Genomic DNA, 16,031 nt, shown 5'->3' with positions numbered 1-16,031 from the left:
GTGTCTGTCACCGACCCGGGTCTGTCACCGACCGGGTCTGTCACCGACCGGGTCTGTCACCGACCGGCTCTGTCACCGGCCGGGGTCTGTCACCGGCCGGGTCTGTCACCGACCGGGTCTGTCACCGGGCGGGATCTGTCACCGGGCGGGCCCCCGCTGCTGGGCTCGGACACCCAGCCGTGGGTGCCGGTGCTGTGTGCACAGGTCCCGGGGATGCAGCTCAGCTCTGAGCCAGATCTTCTTCCTGACCTCTTTGACTCTTCAAATCAGTTCTTCTCATACATTGCTACCTAGTTTGGTCGTTCTGTTTGTGAAAAGGTCTTCTTGTTTGTAAGCATCGCTTCTGTCTTCCTCACAAACAAACCTGCAGCAGACCAAAGATAACTCAGAAATTCAAATTCTGAAAGTCAGATTTTCTCCCTACCACAAGTAAGGTTTGTCTTAACAAACTGATCAATAATGAAAATTCTGAGGTTTTGAGTTGGTTAGTGTCCTGTTTTTCCTACAGACACTGTATGAGTAATGACATCAGCATTGCATACTCCAGCTGGTTGCTATAAATCATGATATATTTCCAAGATATTATATATATCTTGGAACATATATATTTCCATTTTGCTGAAGGAAACACAGATTGGTCATGATCTGCACATTGCCTTTCCTTTTTTTCGAGAGCACAAGATAAGGTGTTAAGTGATTCATGGATAGAAAAAAATAATTTAAAAAATAGCTGCTGTCTTACAGCAGCTAAAAAAAATTCTTCAGGCAGCTTATTTCTACTAGGAGGTGCTCTTGGACCTAGGATTGGATGTTCCTCTGCATCTGTTTTCAGATGCATCTTCAGTGTGTGTTCTCTTCACAGTGTGCATGGCTTAGCTTGTAACACCTCGCAGCCCAGGGAGTCACAGAGCAGCTGGGACTCAGATCCTGAAGCCACTCCCTCTTCCCAGTTTGGGTATGTGCTGTTTATCAGGATTCCAAATTTATAGATAAATTCAACTGATATATAATTTGGTGGCTCATCTCTGTTGTTTGCATAATTAAGCGCAAGAGGCAAAGACATTCTGTAAAGTTAAGATCAATGTGTTAGTCAAATAAGCAAAATGAAATCCAATAATGAACTACTCAGTATTCCATACAAAGTTTCCTGTAGCAAGGTGGATTTTGTATTTGGGATTTGTGAAGTTTTTTTCCCCTATTGCTTGAAGTATATTTCTTGCATACACACTAGATTTAAATGCAAAAGCTTTTTTCTTCTTTGTGTATGTAGGGAAAATGCTTGCAGTTAACCCATTCTCAATGGGATTCCTGCATGTGTTTTTTGCTGGCTTTGAGCCTGAGTGTGAAAACTGTCCAGACCTACAGTTTATGGTTTAAAACAAACCATAAATTACCATCAAGTTAGATTTATTAGAGTTTATTTGGGTTTGCATGATTCACACTCATTGTTTTTCTTGCTGCATTGTTTCTCGAGGTGTATGAACCAATGGACTGTACCTTCTGGAAGGCTGTGCACGGATCTGAAAGGTCGAAGTCCAAAAAGGCCAAAGACTGGAAGAGCTTAGCACGAGGTGCCTTTATTTCCACATCCTGTTAGACCTCTGCATCCTTGCTGCTGGCCACACTACAGAGTGGGTCAGCTCTGCCAGCTGGTGTCCTGATCTGCCTCCTTCCTCCAGTGTCCTCAGTTCCACTTCCCTTGGGAGTGAGATGGGTGGGCAATAAAGGCTCTTCCCCTGGCAGATCAGAGCATCGCTCAGTTGTGCAGCCCTACACGATGGCTGTCCCTTTGGGTCCCTCACTTCAGGAGAGCCTGCAGCGGCATGCCCTCGGGAGCACTGACTTCTGGTGGCACTTTTACTCTGGAAGGAAAAAAAAATCATATTTGGGCTGATGGACAAAAAAGCTGGAAGGCCAGCAGCGCCACTGGGTTGTCCCTTCTTTCCCTGCCACCCACAGACGGGGAATTGCAGGCAGCAGAGAGGGATGTCCCCTCTCCTCGTCAGAAGCCACGTGCAGGGCAGGATGGAGGTGACTCACTGTGGCCTCTCGACGTCCTCGATGCCCTCGGGAAGGCGCACATTGAGCGTCTCCGGGAGCAGAAAGGCCACGGCGCCGCTGCACACGGCGACACCGCAGTATGTCACCTCGGGCAGGGACCACCACACCTCGTCCAGCAGGAACACCAGCGGGGCCAGGGCCCCTCCCAGGCGTGCCATGAAGGAGGTGTACCCCATCCCATTCTGCCTGGAAAGGTGCAGACCAACATGGGAAAGAGAGGACTACTTGTGTCATGTCAGACCTCTGCCCTTTCCCCCGCAATTTTCTCTAAGTGCTGAGGTTTTTTTCCCCCATGGCTTTTTCCTCTTTTTTCTTTTCTTTCTTCATATATTCCTAAAATCATCATATTTCCCAGAGATCAACTGCAGCTGCTGTGAGAAATAGATTTACATCTATTATGAGAAAGAAGCTGCAGTTTCACGCTAAGATACCTGCACTAAAGTTGTTTCCACTTTAAAACCCCGAGAGCATTTTCTAATAGTAAGACTAGTGAGTCTTCCAATCTGCTTAGAGCAAATCCAAGTTCCTCCTTGTCCCAAGTACTTCTAGGCAGGTGGCATACACTAGAGATACCTGTGAGCACTTTTGGTCCAAGGAAGGAGACTTTGGAGAGGAGATCAGAAATAAGACTTAATTTTGAGGGGATGAGTGGCATTTCACACTGATGACAAGGATCCCAGGATCTGCTTGTGCATATACAGAATAAGTACTGCAGAAGGAACCAGCTATTTAGTCTTTGTCAATGTCTTTGAGCATGAAAGATACAAACTGATCTGAGCTAAAAAGTAGCAGATCAGTGTGACCGCTTTGGTTTAAATATGAATCATTCCCCATGTGCAACAGACCTTTGAAAGCTAAAGGACTAAATTGCAGAGGAGGGTACTTGGGGCAGGAAGGGACAGAAGTGAAGTAAGCCACAAGCCCTGCTGTGATTCATGAGAGGTTTTTCAGACTTGCACAAAGAAATCAGTGAGGTGATTCCTTCCAGCAGACTTAGCTATATCCCAACCTATGCAAATGTTAAATCTGGTGTTATGTTACCATTACCCAGGTAAAAAATAAGCTCTGTTCTTCTTCCTGGAAGGCTGGTTAATCCCTGCTTTAATATAATCCAATGTCCAAAAGACTCTCAAAAATGTTGTAGTATGCATCCCTTGTAAAACTTGGCATTTCAAGTTATTATTTTCAGGTTCTTTTAACAGTTCCCGACAGATTATCACAGGGAACGAAGACTTTACTAAGCACAGGTGCTTTATGGAGTGCAAAGATCTTCTCACACAGAACACTCCTCACCTTTCCATTCATCTTCCTCTCAGCACAACCTAACCACCCACAAACCAGGTGTAAAAAAAAAAAAGGATGGCTTTCTGCCTCTCTCCTGTGAGTATATGAAACCCCTAGAACCTGCTAGTTCCAGAGGCAAGGGGCCAGTGCTGCAGTGTAGTCACCAGCACATCCTGCTGTGCTGATGGGCAAGGCCTGAGGGCACCACCCCAGCCAGGCCCTGGGGGTGTGCTCAGGTGGGTGGAACCTCTTACCTCAGAATGGTGGGGTAGAGCTCTGAGGTGTACAAGAAGACGGTGGTGAAGGCAGCTTCTGAGAAACCCTTGCCCATAATGGCCACTACTGAACGCAGGGAGGTGAAGGCTGGGGGAAAGAAAAGGCATTTATGACAATGATCTGCCTCTAGGAAGAAACTTCCAGGTATAAGAAGGGAGAAGGTTCAGTGCTCCCACAGAAAAAACAGGGAGCTTCATAGCCCTGGAGCTGCTGTCTCCAAAGGCTGGATCTGTAGGTTTAGTATTAGCCCAAGTGGGAGCTGAACTGATGACAGGATAGGTCCTGACAGTTCCAATTGGACAGTCTATAATTAAGAGAGGCACTATGCCTTGCCGTTGCTGGACCCTTCAGCAGTCACTTGACAGTGACTGGAAACCACCTGCTGTGACCAGATATTAGGGGTAGCCCACATTGGTGACCTTGTCTCATCGACACCCTTCAGGTGGAGAACTTCTCTACACAGAACTGCCCGTGGACAAATCCATGGCTCTCCTTCTCCAGCATTGCACAAAACGGACTCCCTCCCCCTTTAGCAAGTACTGTGTAGAGCTGAAGAGCATCTCACGCTTGGGAATGACGATGTTGGCTCCTATGCAGAATCCGGTCAGGATGAGTGTCCACGCCTGGCTCTGCCGCCGGCCAATTCGGTTCACCAGCACATACATGACCATCTTGGCTGGAATCTCAATGACCCCAAAGACAAACTGGGAGAGGTAGATGTTGAGCCCAAAGCCAGTCAGGTTCATGCTCATGCCGTAATAAGAGAAGGCAACACCAAACCTGCAAGGAGTGGGTGGAGATGGGACCGAGGGAAATCCCTCTGGGAACTGCAGGATGAATTCCCTGTTGAGAAGTCACACCGCTTACCACACCACACCAGAACACAGAGAGATCTTCCTCAGGACTGGAGTCCTGAACAAGCTGATGTAGGAGTAACTCCCTCCCATGTTTTTGTCTGTTGCCATCCTTGTGAGGGCCTGGCAGAGATGGAAAGAAAGAAATAGCTCAGCTGCTACACCTTTAGGATGCAGACATGAAACCCCAGACAGGCCAGGGACTTTCCCTTCCCAGCTTCAGGTCCACCCTGGATTTTCCATACATTCCCTTTGCAGAACCATTCTCTGAGCATACATAGTCAGAGGCAATGTCTTCCTGCAACTTTACAGATTTCTTGCTATTTTAGACCTCTTTTTCTTCTCATGGCTCCTTCTTCCCTCTCACCTAGATGTGCCATGTATCAGATAGGTCTGTAGTGAAATGGCAGATGGAAAAGTCAGTGTTGGCCAGTTCCACGCTCCTCCCCATGTGGCTGCCTGCTGTTGTATGAAGAGCTAACAGTGAGCTTTGTGCTTTTTTCCTAAGACTGCATTCATTTAAAGAGTAATTATTTATCCATCTATCTATATAAATACAGAATACCTAAAAAGTCTGGCACCAAGAAGTGAGCCCCACCTGTAAAGAAGGAAAGTGCTTGTCCAAAAAGCCTTTTGGCAATTGATTGAGGGATAAGTACCAGCAGAGTTAATAAATTCTACTCACTCTTTATTTACTCCAATGTCCAGTCCACTCAGGCCTCTTGCCTTGGCCAAAATGAGTGGAAAGACACTCCACCTAATGGATGGGATTTCTGGCCTTATGGGAGCTGGGCTGCTGCTTTGTTTTTAGGGGTGAATTTCTGCTTTCTAGAGCAAAATGCCCACAGTGCCCCACAGACCACACTGCAGGCTAAGCATTGCTCCAGGTATCAAACAGAAGTAAAATATAGAGAGACAAAGTGGGAAAAGAAGAACGTGTGTCTGGATCTCCAGTTCCTTACCTCTGTTGACACAGCAAAGTCTTTCCTTCCATTCATTCTTGCACATCTGAGCAGGTGCCTGTGGGCTTCCTTCACTTTGCCCTTGGCTATGAGCCACCGGGCAGACTCTGGGACCCACCTGCAGGCACAAGGAGAGGAGACTGTTCCTGTTGGAGCTGTCTGATTTCCACCCCATATACATGGCTCTGGCATCTTCTCCATGAGACTTCCACCTCAGCTAAACATAACTGTGCTGCATGGCAAGAGAGGTGGGCCACCCTTTTGACATGGACATTCTCTTCTACCCCTTAAGGCTGAGCTGGTTGAAATTTCAAACTCTTATAAATTAAACTGGTCCCAGGGAGTTTATTTATGCATTTATTTACACCTTTGTGCTTTCTAGGACTCTTTAAACTTTGAAATTGTCAGATACTAAAAACCAAATGTAGAAAGGATTCAGTGAGCTCTATACATACCTTGTTAGTTGCTAAAATAATTTGGTTTTCAAAATAATCCAAGTCTTATGCACATAGGAGTGTCCCACTAGAATGGTCCAAGACCAGATCCCTACAATCCAATGTTTGTGATTCATGTACCCTAAAGAAGATTACAGTAAAACTAACGAACAACTGTTGTCACTATCCAAGTGGGAATTGAAAATCATGTGTAGAGTAAAAATGTTTGGAGAATTGGTCTTGTTGAAAGTTTTCATCTCCTTCCTGCAAGCTTACAACCTTGGGAAATATAAAGAAGGAAAGATGGCATTTTGCACTCATTGCCACTGTCTCTAGAGAGTAATACCATGTCTTTTGGTTGTCTAATGTCTCCACTGAGGTCTGACATTGTGTCAATAATATCTACAGAGTGCTAAATTAGATTTTAATTCCATACTTCAGAGACTTTCAATTTTCTGCAATCACCGACCTTACGGGTGCTTGAAGACTAGAGTATAATTTGCTGGAGAACTAATCTCCATAAAAGATAGTAACATAAGAAGAAAAATCAAATAGTTATGATGAAAAGGGTGGGTCCAAATGCATCTGTGAATTTCAGCACTTCCAAGGACTCAGTTTTTTATGGCTGGTTGTCCTAGAAAGAGAGCAAAACAACTTGAACTAAAAAAGTCAGCAGAACATGTATTTTAGTTGTGTTGGACTTGATTGGTGAAATACCAAAAGTTACTCTTTACACTGTCAGTGAATCAACTCTGTATTCTAGTTTGTATGACTGCATGGGAAAAAAAAGATAAAAAAGGAAAAATTAAAATTTCTTTGATTAAATAAACCATCTCCCATTTTAAGACTCAGGAGATGTCTGGTATTTCTTAAATAAGGCTACAGGGGGGAAGTTGCCCATAGAAAGCAGGTGTATTTGGCCCATCAGATGGTTACACAGCTGAAAAAAGCCCTGGGAAGTGCAGCAATAAATGAACCTGACCTAGCCTGAAGGTGTTAGTGGCTTTCATGGAAAATTTTTTACCAAAAGTATATTTCCCAGTGAAGTGTGGACAGAGAATGGATAAATTTTTTATCTTGGGCTTACTAAGGATTAAAGCCTCCATCTGGTTGCGTCTTCCTTTATTGGAATCTCTTTGAGCCATGTCTGACAGAGTTGGCAGCACCAAATCCTGCTTCCAGCTGTCATCCAAATGCCTTAGCCCCAGTCCTGCCTCCTCCTTGTCCCCAAAACTGTAACCTCGACTCCTGGCCTTGTTGGATAGATGAAACCTGGGCCACTCCAGTTTTCCAGAGCTGCCACTCTTGGGCAATCGAGGTACAGGACACAGATGAGTCCTGCTGGTCCTGAGGTTGCTGAGTGAATCCTAGGATCTGAAGAGGAGGGAAATCCCAGTGTGCTTCCTTTCTGGTGGCTGCACTCACCACAGGCAGACGATGCTCAGGAGACAAGGTCCTGTCACTGTCACCAGCAGCCAATGCCATTCCCGCACCAAGTACGCTGCCAGGGCCAGCAGCATGTTCCCAACGCTCCAGAAGATGCTGGACAGGATCCCGGTGAAGGTGCGGTGCTGGATGTCCACCCATTCCATCGCTGGAAGAGGGAGGCAGCATTCAGCTGGGATATGCAGGACTTCTCCAGGAAGGGAGGGCCTGCAGAACTTTTTAACAAGGGCAAAGCAAGAGAACATCCCTGGTCTTCTCCTTCACTAAGTTCCACGGTTTGGACAATATTTGGAACATTTAAAATATTCAGCCACAGCTCTTAAGCTATTAAAAAGCTGTAAGCCACTAAAATAAAACTTTAAGAAAAGAAATGCTGATGAACATGTGTTAAGTAAAAGTGCTAAAACCACTATTGGTGATAGAGTTCTTTTAATTTCATTCAATAGCATTCAATTGGTCTTCGTCAACCACCCTATTTTCCCCTAAACATCTTGCCTGCACAGTTTCCCACTTCTCTGTCCACTCATTATTTCAGATTAAGGAAATATATTGAGAAGAATTGTTGTTCACCCAGAGCAGACAGTAGAACATGTGTAAAGCCAGATGGGGATCTCCTTGTTTGTGTGTGTGAACTAAAAGCCAGTTTTCCTCTGAAGGTTTGGACATCTTGCTACAACCTCTAACAATCAGAAATGTCCCTCCCAAGCTCTACTATGACTTGCAGAAATCAACCTTTACAAAAATAAATAAACACAGCAGGCCTTGAGATTTGTCAGGTCTTGTGGGGGCTTTTCCAGTACTGAAGCCATTTGAGCTTGATTTTGGCTAGATCTGAAAAATCCTGGAAATTTCTTCTGCAACTGTTATTTGTTCTTGGGTACAACACTTTTTGCCCAGAATGTCCCAACTATACAAAATTATCCAGTGGTTTACTGGATATCCTGAAATTAGAAGCTTGTTTTTATTATGTAATTACCTAAATTCTTCAGCTTCAGTTTTGCCTAGCACTGTGTGATTTTTAAAAAAAAAAATTTTTGGTAGTTCTTCTCATTGTAAAATGAAGATTGGTAACTTAGGAAAACTGTGAGCAAACTCGAAACTGGGAAAGTAGAAACACCCTGTAGATGATACACCATCCTCTCGTGCTGAGGACAGGGAAATGCTGCTGAATGGTCCTAACAGTGTGTGCTTGAAAGGTGAGAACTTTTTATGAGTGAAAAGGGGCAGAGGCTTTGGAATATTGTTCTTATTGTGTTACTGATGATACTTGACAGGAATTGGGTAGCTTGTTGCAACAGAAATACTAACAAATGGTTGTTGTATTTTGAGTAGACTGTTAAGTATTTATTAGACTAACAGCAACTTGTAATTTTGGGATCCTTGCAAGAGGGATATTTTGTAATGAAATCACACATGTGGCAATTCCTACCTGTTCCTACCAAGTCTGCCCTGCCTGGAAGACAAGTCCCTTCCCACCCGCTGCCTGACAGGAGCCCCTGACAGCCACAGCCCCCCCACACTCACCCAAAGGCAGGACAATCAGGGAGAGGCCACTCAGGGCCACCCCAGTGAGGGCCCGTGTGATGGCCAGCATCGTGTAGGACACGGAGGCGGCGCTCAGCATCCCAAAAACCACGGAGCACACGAGGGACAGCTGGAGCATGGTCTTCCGTCCGAACCTGCCACGAGCACAGGCTGGGTTACAGTGGCTGGAAACCTGTCACGGGAGCAGGGCTTGAAACAGGCAAACCAGAGATTTTAGAGGAAAATTAAAGGATGCAGCATCCTGGAGAGAAGGAAATGGCTATGGATCAAGCTGGTCGCACAGTGGTGCAATCCCATGCAATGCCTGCCCCATAAACATTGGGACTCTCCAGTGGAAAGACCAGCACTGCTCAGAACAACAAATCTGGCTCTCCTGGCCAGCACCACCACCCAAAGCAGTGATGCCAGCTTGAAATCCCGTGTTGCTGTCACACCCTGCTCCCTCCAGCCTCAGTGTCCTTCTCCCATGGCTTACTCAGGACTGGCCACTGCCACCACTCTCAAGGAGGAGACAGAGCCATGACATTTTCACCCGGCTCCTTGGAAGGAAACAAAAGGAATCCAGTTGTCAGTCCACATGTGCAAATTGCCCTGAAATCCTAAGGGGTTTCTGAGGAATCTGCCAGGGTGTTGCTCCCCTGGCTTTTCCTTACCCCATTGTCCAGAGTCTTGTGTGGAGAATGTGGAGAAATACAAAGCATCAAATGCACACAAATGCAAGTGTATATAAACACACACACTCTCAGAAACAGAGAAATATGTCTGCACGTATTTCTACACAAGCTATGAAAATCTAAAATCAAAATGGAGCACAAGGTGTTGGTCTCCTGATGAACATCAGCATTGAATGTTAGGGAAGCTCAAGCTGCAATAGTAGATTAAGCCTGCCAGCAGGTGATGTTCAGTCCACAAGGACCGAAATCCTGCTCTGATCCTGACATTAGGGCTCTCCCAGTGACCACCTGAGAAGGATGGTGTAGGAATGATTGCTCCAGGGGAAAAAGTGGCATGCCAAGACATAATGGCACAGTAATATTCTCAAAAATAATAAAAAATTACTTCATTCAGCAGCTGATGATTGAAATGGCAAAACCCCCCAGCTTGTGGCTTGGGTATAGGGAGTTTGCCAGATCTGCTTTGACATTTAGGCTGAGACAGTTTGCAAAAGACACCGTGATGCCCCTGGGTCAGAACAGGAAGCACCCAGAAACCCACCAGAGCTGGAGTTTTCAATGGATAATTGCCCAAGAAAGAAGATACATTTTTTAAATGAAAATTTTCCTTGAAAATACAGTAAGGAGGATATCAAACCATAATATTTCTTGCAGGACTCAAGGCAGCTATTTAAGGAGCCATTACTGGACTCTCAGCTAATGCACATTACTTTCCCAGGAAACCCAGGAGTGAGCAAGCAGGATTGTACTGCAAGATACAGGGAGGCTGCTAGAAATAATGCCATTAAAATTGTCTTCAAAGAGAATGGTAGGAAAGCACAGCCTCTGAAAGACTGCAGAAAATTCAATAAAAGGAGCAGGCTGCACAAGCATAAAAATTAATAAAAAAGCCATTTTCATAAAAAATCTGGAAGTCTGCCAAAGCATCATTGAACCAATTCAGTACAAGGACAAGGTACAAAAGGAGTCTTTGGAGAAGAGCAGACAATAACAGAAACAATATATATGTATTTTTGCATACATTTGTTCACAGTGAAGGTTTTTGGAGGGTTTACCTGGGTAAAATTTGTCAGTAGAGTAGTTCTCAAATCCAAATATCTGTAATGGTTTAGAAAAAAACTGAACCTGAACAGTAGCAAAATGCCAGATAATTTTACCCCTGGAGCACCAGAGATGAAATCTCTGCCTCACTGTTAGCCCAAAGAAGTGGGATCTCATCTTTATCATAGAAAAGGAAGGTTTCTAATGGTAAGTCGACTTTAAAAGGATTATAGGGGAGATGTGGGCGGTGACATCTGAGGTTTTACCTAATGATTCTTAATTTTCCTCTTGCTTCCCTAGCCACTACTCATTGCTGTGTTGGCCTTGAGCAAAACTGTGTTTATCTGTCATAATGCCAAAATCTTCCTACTGAGTAGCTGTGGTCAACTCAGAGCCTCCATTTTAAACAAGAACTTTTAATTGTTTCTCTATTTTAGATTATTAATCTTCCCTGAAATTCTCTCTTCTGATTCTCTCATCCAGTCACAGAGTCCTTTAGCTTCTGCAAAGTCTCTGCACTTGGACCTCATCTCTGCCAGACTCAGCATCACCTCCCCACTTGCTCGCTTCCCAGATTATATAAATGTACTGAATAGCACAAAAATCCAAGCACAGGGCCCTCCCTTGTCATAATGGAGCACTTGCATCTCCTCTCTTCTTCCTGGCTTTTAATTATTTAGTCATGCTGAGACCTTCCTTCTTCTCCTAGACCAGCTTAGTTTCTTAAGAGTGTTTGATAAGGAGACTGAGATGATGTCTCCTCTGCTGACATGCCTGTTGATCGATGCAGAGGAATCCTGTTCATTTGTAAGGCTTGGTTCTTTTGGGAAAACCCGGCTGATTCTTCACTGGTGTGTCCTACCTCCCCCTAGGGCTCTGGCTCCACCTTTCAGAGGAGTTTCTGCCAATTTGCCTGGTGCAGAGAGGTCAGGCTGCCTGGCACTCCTGAGATCTTATCTGGAGACCTTTTTAAGGCCTTTCTATCCCCAGGGAGCTGTAGGGCTCCCGGACAATGTCTCCCTGCTCCTGGCATTTAACTGGCATTCCTCTGGTGTATTTCTCTCTGCTTTCTTCTGTCAGCTTATTTCAAAGCTCCAGCTCCAGCACCTGCCTCTACACATTCTCCCACTGTGAGCACAGACTCATTTATGTCTCACACTACAGTCTTTTTATTTCCAGATGCTCCTTTTATGCCTTAATCCTTTGCTGGCTCTTCCCCCTCACAATCCATTTGTGAAACAAATTACTTTTCATTTTGTGCTACCTTGTGACACCTTATTTTCTGCCATATTTTGTCCTGCTAATTTTCTTGATTCTGAATTTCTCTCCCTCCAGCTGTGCTATAAAACTACTGCAGATACAAAGCCAAGGCACACAGTTTGAAAATCAGCCAGGTGTCTTGGGTCCTTGTAAAAGTATACCCATATACCAATGGGTAAAGATATGGATGTAAAAATTCCCAGCTGCAGCACTAAAGTCTCAGGGTCCTTCACACTTCAGGTTCCCCTCTGCAGTGATTTTGCAGCTTGCTGTACTCTAATTCCTCCCAGAGGAAGGAAATCAGGAAGCAGTTTCTCAGTAATGAATAGTGTACAGGGAATAGCACATCCCAACTGCGTGCCTGGACTCTCTGTCCTCTGATGGGCTTCCTGGTTTTGCTGTTTGTGAAAATATTTAGTTTCTTAACTGATGCCCTTTCTAGGTTATTACTTGGATTTATTTTTTCCATGTTTATATGGTCACACCCCAACATTTAACCAGAGAGAGCAGATTTACTCCTGTTTTCTTCATTTCTTCAGCTCTTCCTTGAAGAATAAATACCTCCCTGCTTGTAAAGAATCTCTTTTACCCTGATTCTCTAGGAATGGCAGTCAGATTGTGCTTGCTGGAGATTCTTTTGAGCTATGGCAAACATTTGCTCTGAGCCCCTCACTTGGGTATCATTAGCCAATTGGTGTATAATTTGCAAGGAGTTAACTCTTTTAGGCTTTTTGTTCAGCTTTGTATCAATCAGCTTTCTCCGTTTTTAGATAGTTTTCTTTTTATGAAACTGGTCTTATAGTCTGGATTTTGTTGTTGTTTTTTATTGTTCCTGGAGCAATTCTGACCAAAGTCAGCAGTGCATCTGACTCCTAGCCAAGGCCAGAGCTGCTTCTCTGATCTGGGAAGCATTTACTGGCTCACTGATCCAGGAAGTGTTTACTCCCTGCATTGCTTCCCAGTATGGCTTGAATCCCATTTCCAAACGAGAGGCTGGATTCTGCCTTTGCAATTGCCTTTTCTCCTTTCCCCACCCCTCTGATTGCCTACTGAAGGGCACAAGTCTGTGGAATTCTTTCTGTGAAGCTGAGGCCCCGGAGGGAGGAGCAGCCTGGGGGGGCTCAAACCTGTCGGAAAGGTACCCGAACACCATGGCCCCCATCGTGACGCCGATGAAGAAGAAGGTTGCTGTTGCCTGGTTCATCCCACGGTGCTCACACACGAGATCCCACTGAAACACAAGGCCAAAATGACACTTAGTGCCCAGTTCAGCCTCTGCTGCCTTCTCACACTCCTTCACTCTGCTGGTCAGACATTGTATCTTGAAGTTTGCATCTGCTGAGTCTGATGGAGGGCTGGAATCCAGCACTAAACTGCATGTCAGACAGTGCCAGAGTCCTGAAAAATGGAAAGCTGCGTCTTACAAAAGTCCCAGTTATCCATCCCCACTGTGACAGCCTCTGTATGAAGGATCACATAGGATCACAGAATCGTAGAAGATGCTGAGTTGGAAGGGAACCATCAGGGTCAGTGTCCATCTCCTGGCCCTGCACAGGACACTCCAAAAGTCACCCCATGTGCCTGAAAGCATTGTCCAAATGCTTCTGGAGCTCTGTCAGGCTTGGTGCTGTGACCACTGCCCTGTGGAGTCTGTTCCAGGGCCCAACCACCCTCTGGGTGAAAAACTTTTCTTTGATATCCAACCTAAACCTGCCCTGACTCAACTTCAGGCCATTTCCATGGGTCCTGTCACTGGTCACCACAGAGAAAAGATCAGTGTCTGCCCCTCCACTTCCCCTTGTGGGGATGTTGAGGACCCCAATGAATTCTCCCCTCAGTCTCCTCCAGGCTGGACAGACCATGTGACCTTGGCCACTCCTCGTATGGCTTCCTCTCCAGACCCTTCACCATCCTTGTGGCTCTCCTTTGAATGCTCTTTGATAGCTGAATGTCTCTTTTATATTGTGGTGCCCAAAACTGCCCCCAGCACTTGAGGTGAAGCTGCCCCAGTGCAGAGCAGAGCAGAGCAGAGCAGAGCAGAGCAGAGCAGAGCAGAGCAGAGCAGAGCAGAGCAGAGCAGGACAATCCCCTCCTTTGACTGGTTGGTGATGCTGTGCTTGATGCACCCTAGGACAGGGTTGGGCAGCAGAAAACTTCCCAGGGTACCACACATGGAGACTTCCCCATTTTCTTCTCCTGGCCCCTGCAAGACCTGCCCAGGTGCAAATCTCCCCCGGCTCCCTCTGTTGTGCCCCTGAGACTGCCCTGGTGAGCTGGGCACTGGCAGGGTGTCCCACTGCAGTGAGCTGTCACAGCCCTCAGCAAGCACTGGGGAATCTTGTGTTGATAACCAGTTTCTCTTGCCCTAACCAGTTTCCTTGGAAGTTGTCTGTGCAGGGAAGAAGGAGGGCAGAGGGGAAGTAAGGTCAAATACTTGCTCTTAGTACTAATCTATTGAATTCTTACTGAGGCATTGGTTTGAACATATGAACATAATTTTATTTTCTTGAAAGTGCAGATATCGCTGATCTCTAGAGAATGCTGTGGTTTAAGATGTTAATGTAGAGTTAATTTTCTCTGTGTGCAAATGTTACAAAATTTAATCATCAACACAGACTTGCAGCCTCTCTGATGAGGCCAGCCAAACCTTGAGCAACCTTTCCTGCTACAAAAGCAGAATTCCAGAGAAAGCCCCAATCCCTTGAACAGGTCCTGAGGCCAGAGGCCCAGGGGAGCAGCATCACGAGGCTCCATGCTGCAGTGCCTCCTCTACCCTTTCCCTCAGGACTGCTTCACATCTTTCTCCCCAATCCAGAGCAGAAATACAGATCCAGTGCACACACGAGCCTCACCTCTGTGCCTGATGAAAGCAGGAGTGGTTGAGAGTGGGGAGGAAGCACCAGCTCTAGGCTAAGACTTGTCTCTGCTCCCACTGAGAGAACCAGCACTATCTTTCTAACCCAAATGTCCCCTTTTTCCCTGACCAGATTTTCCTTTCCCTGAGACCTTGTGTGATTTGGACTGTTTTCCAAGGAAAGTAAAGCATTAACACACAGAGGTATCACTGCTAGCCCTGGAAAAGTGTTTCAGAAGGGGGGTGGTTAATATTTGATGGGCAGAGACCTTTTGCAGGCTCAAGGTTAGGGCTGGTTATGAGCTCCATCTCAGTGGAAGACCCTCAGAGAGAACATTTGATTTGGCAGAGAGATATCGGTGGTAAGTGAAGAGAGGCAGCACAACCCTGGGGAGAAAAGGAAGAAGGTGAAGATCAGTGAGGAGGGGTGGCCAAGGGAATAGAAGTTATAAAGTGTTTGGAAAACCAAGAAAGGAAATCAAGAGCTCATATGAAACCCTGACAGGATGCAATCCTGTGCAAATGCCATGTGGCCCACACCGAGAAAATCCTGTATCTGTGTCTTTCCCCTGCCACCTCACTCCCTCACGCATCTCTCAATCATCTGGAGAAATTAAGATGATTATAATGAGAAATGTTGGCATTAATCTAAGCAAGAGGAAATGCTCACAAAAAGAATATTAATAAATGTTAACTCCTAATACTGAGTTTCAGAGAGCTTCCCCCTCCCAGGACATCTTCTCTGAATAGGTCATGTCCACTGGTTACAATGCACAGATTCCCCTCTCATTCTGTGCACTCAACAAACACGTCTCCACCTTCTCCTCAAAGCACAGAGCTAATTTCAATTTTGGCTGGGTCACAGGCCAGGAATTACCTGGGTGGAGATGGTGGAGGTGAACTGCGAGTGGTCATAGACCCATCCGTGCTGGCAGGGCTGGATGATGGATTTGTTTTCTGGTTGCAGAGAGGAGTTGAGCAGCAGGTGAAACTGAGGCTGTGAGAACATCTCACAGGAGCTGAAAGTGCCATCAGGCTTCCGAGGAACGCTGATGAGCAGAACTTCCTCCATGGTGAGATTCACAAATGCCTCTTGGTGTGGAATTGCACAGTGATGAGAAGGGGTAGCAGCAAGAAAATTGTGCAGCAGGAAATGCATGGGAAGGTTGATTCTTGGGAGGCAGAGGATAGCCAAAATCAAAATCTGGAATCTGCCAAAGCCCCCAATTTCCAGCAAGAGATCCTCAAATTTCATCTTTCCTGTGGAGTTTGCTCATTCAGAGCAGCTATGTACCAAGGAGCAGCAACATGAGCTTGAAAAGCAGCCTCTGTTCTTGGAG

General features: G+C 45.7%; 1 protein-coding gene and 1 long non-coding RNA gene across 3 annotated transcripts; one reads left to right on the top strand and one right to left on the bottom strand.

The window, feature by feature from the left end:
* The first annotated feature begins 862 nt into the window (after positions 1-862).
* Positions 863-6,418, top strand: LOC147655114 (uncharacterized). Its single transcript, XR_015281527.1, has 2 exons — positions 863-955; positions 1,475-6,418. It is a non-coding gene; the product is annotated as an uncharacterized LOC147655114 (long non-coding RNA).
* Positions 1,558-16,031, bottom strand: SLC22A7 (solute carrier family 22 member 7). 2 transcript variants are annotated; one of them, XM_023923006.2, is made up of 10 exons: positions 15,569-16,031; positions 12,965-13,068; positions 8,842-8,996; positions 7,297-7,465; positions 5,438-5,555; positions 4,489-4,598; positions 4,187-4,401; positions 3,600-3,708; positions 2,041-2,247; positions 1,558-1,862 (listed from the first exon to the last, which is right to left on the bottom strand). In XM_023923006.2, exons 1-10 carry the CDS (start codon positions 15,944-15,946, stop codon positions 1,799-1,801), a joined length of 1,629 nt encoding a protein of 542 aa, XP_023778774.2. In that variant the 5' UTR covers positions 15,947-16,031; the 3' UTR covers positions 1,558-1,798. The 2 variants fall into 2 exon arrangements, with proteins under 2 accessions (XP_023778774.2, XP_023778775.2); XM_023923007.2 differs by having other exon boundaries at positions 12,980-13,068.

This window comes from Cyanistes caeruleus, chromosome 2 (assembly GCF_971803275.1).
Source record: "Cyanistes caeruleus chromosome 2, bCyaCae1.hap1.1, whole genome shotgun sequence".
Classification (NCBI taxonomy): Eukaryota; Metazoa; Chordata; class Aves; order Passeriformes; family Paridae; genus Cyanistes; species Cyanistes caeruleus.
The sequence above is the reverse complement of the archived record's forward strand: the minus strand, read 5'-3'. Positions and strand labels throughout refer to the sequence as shown.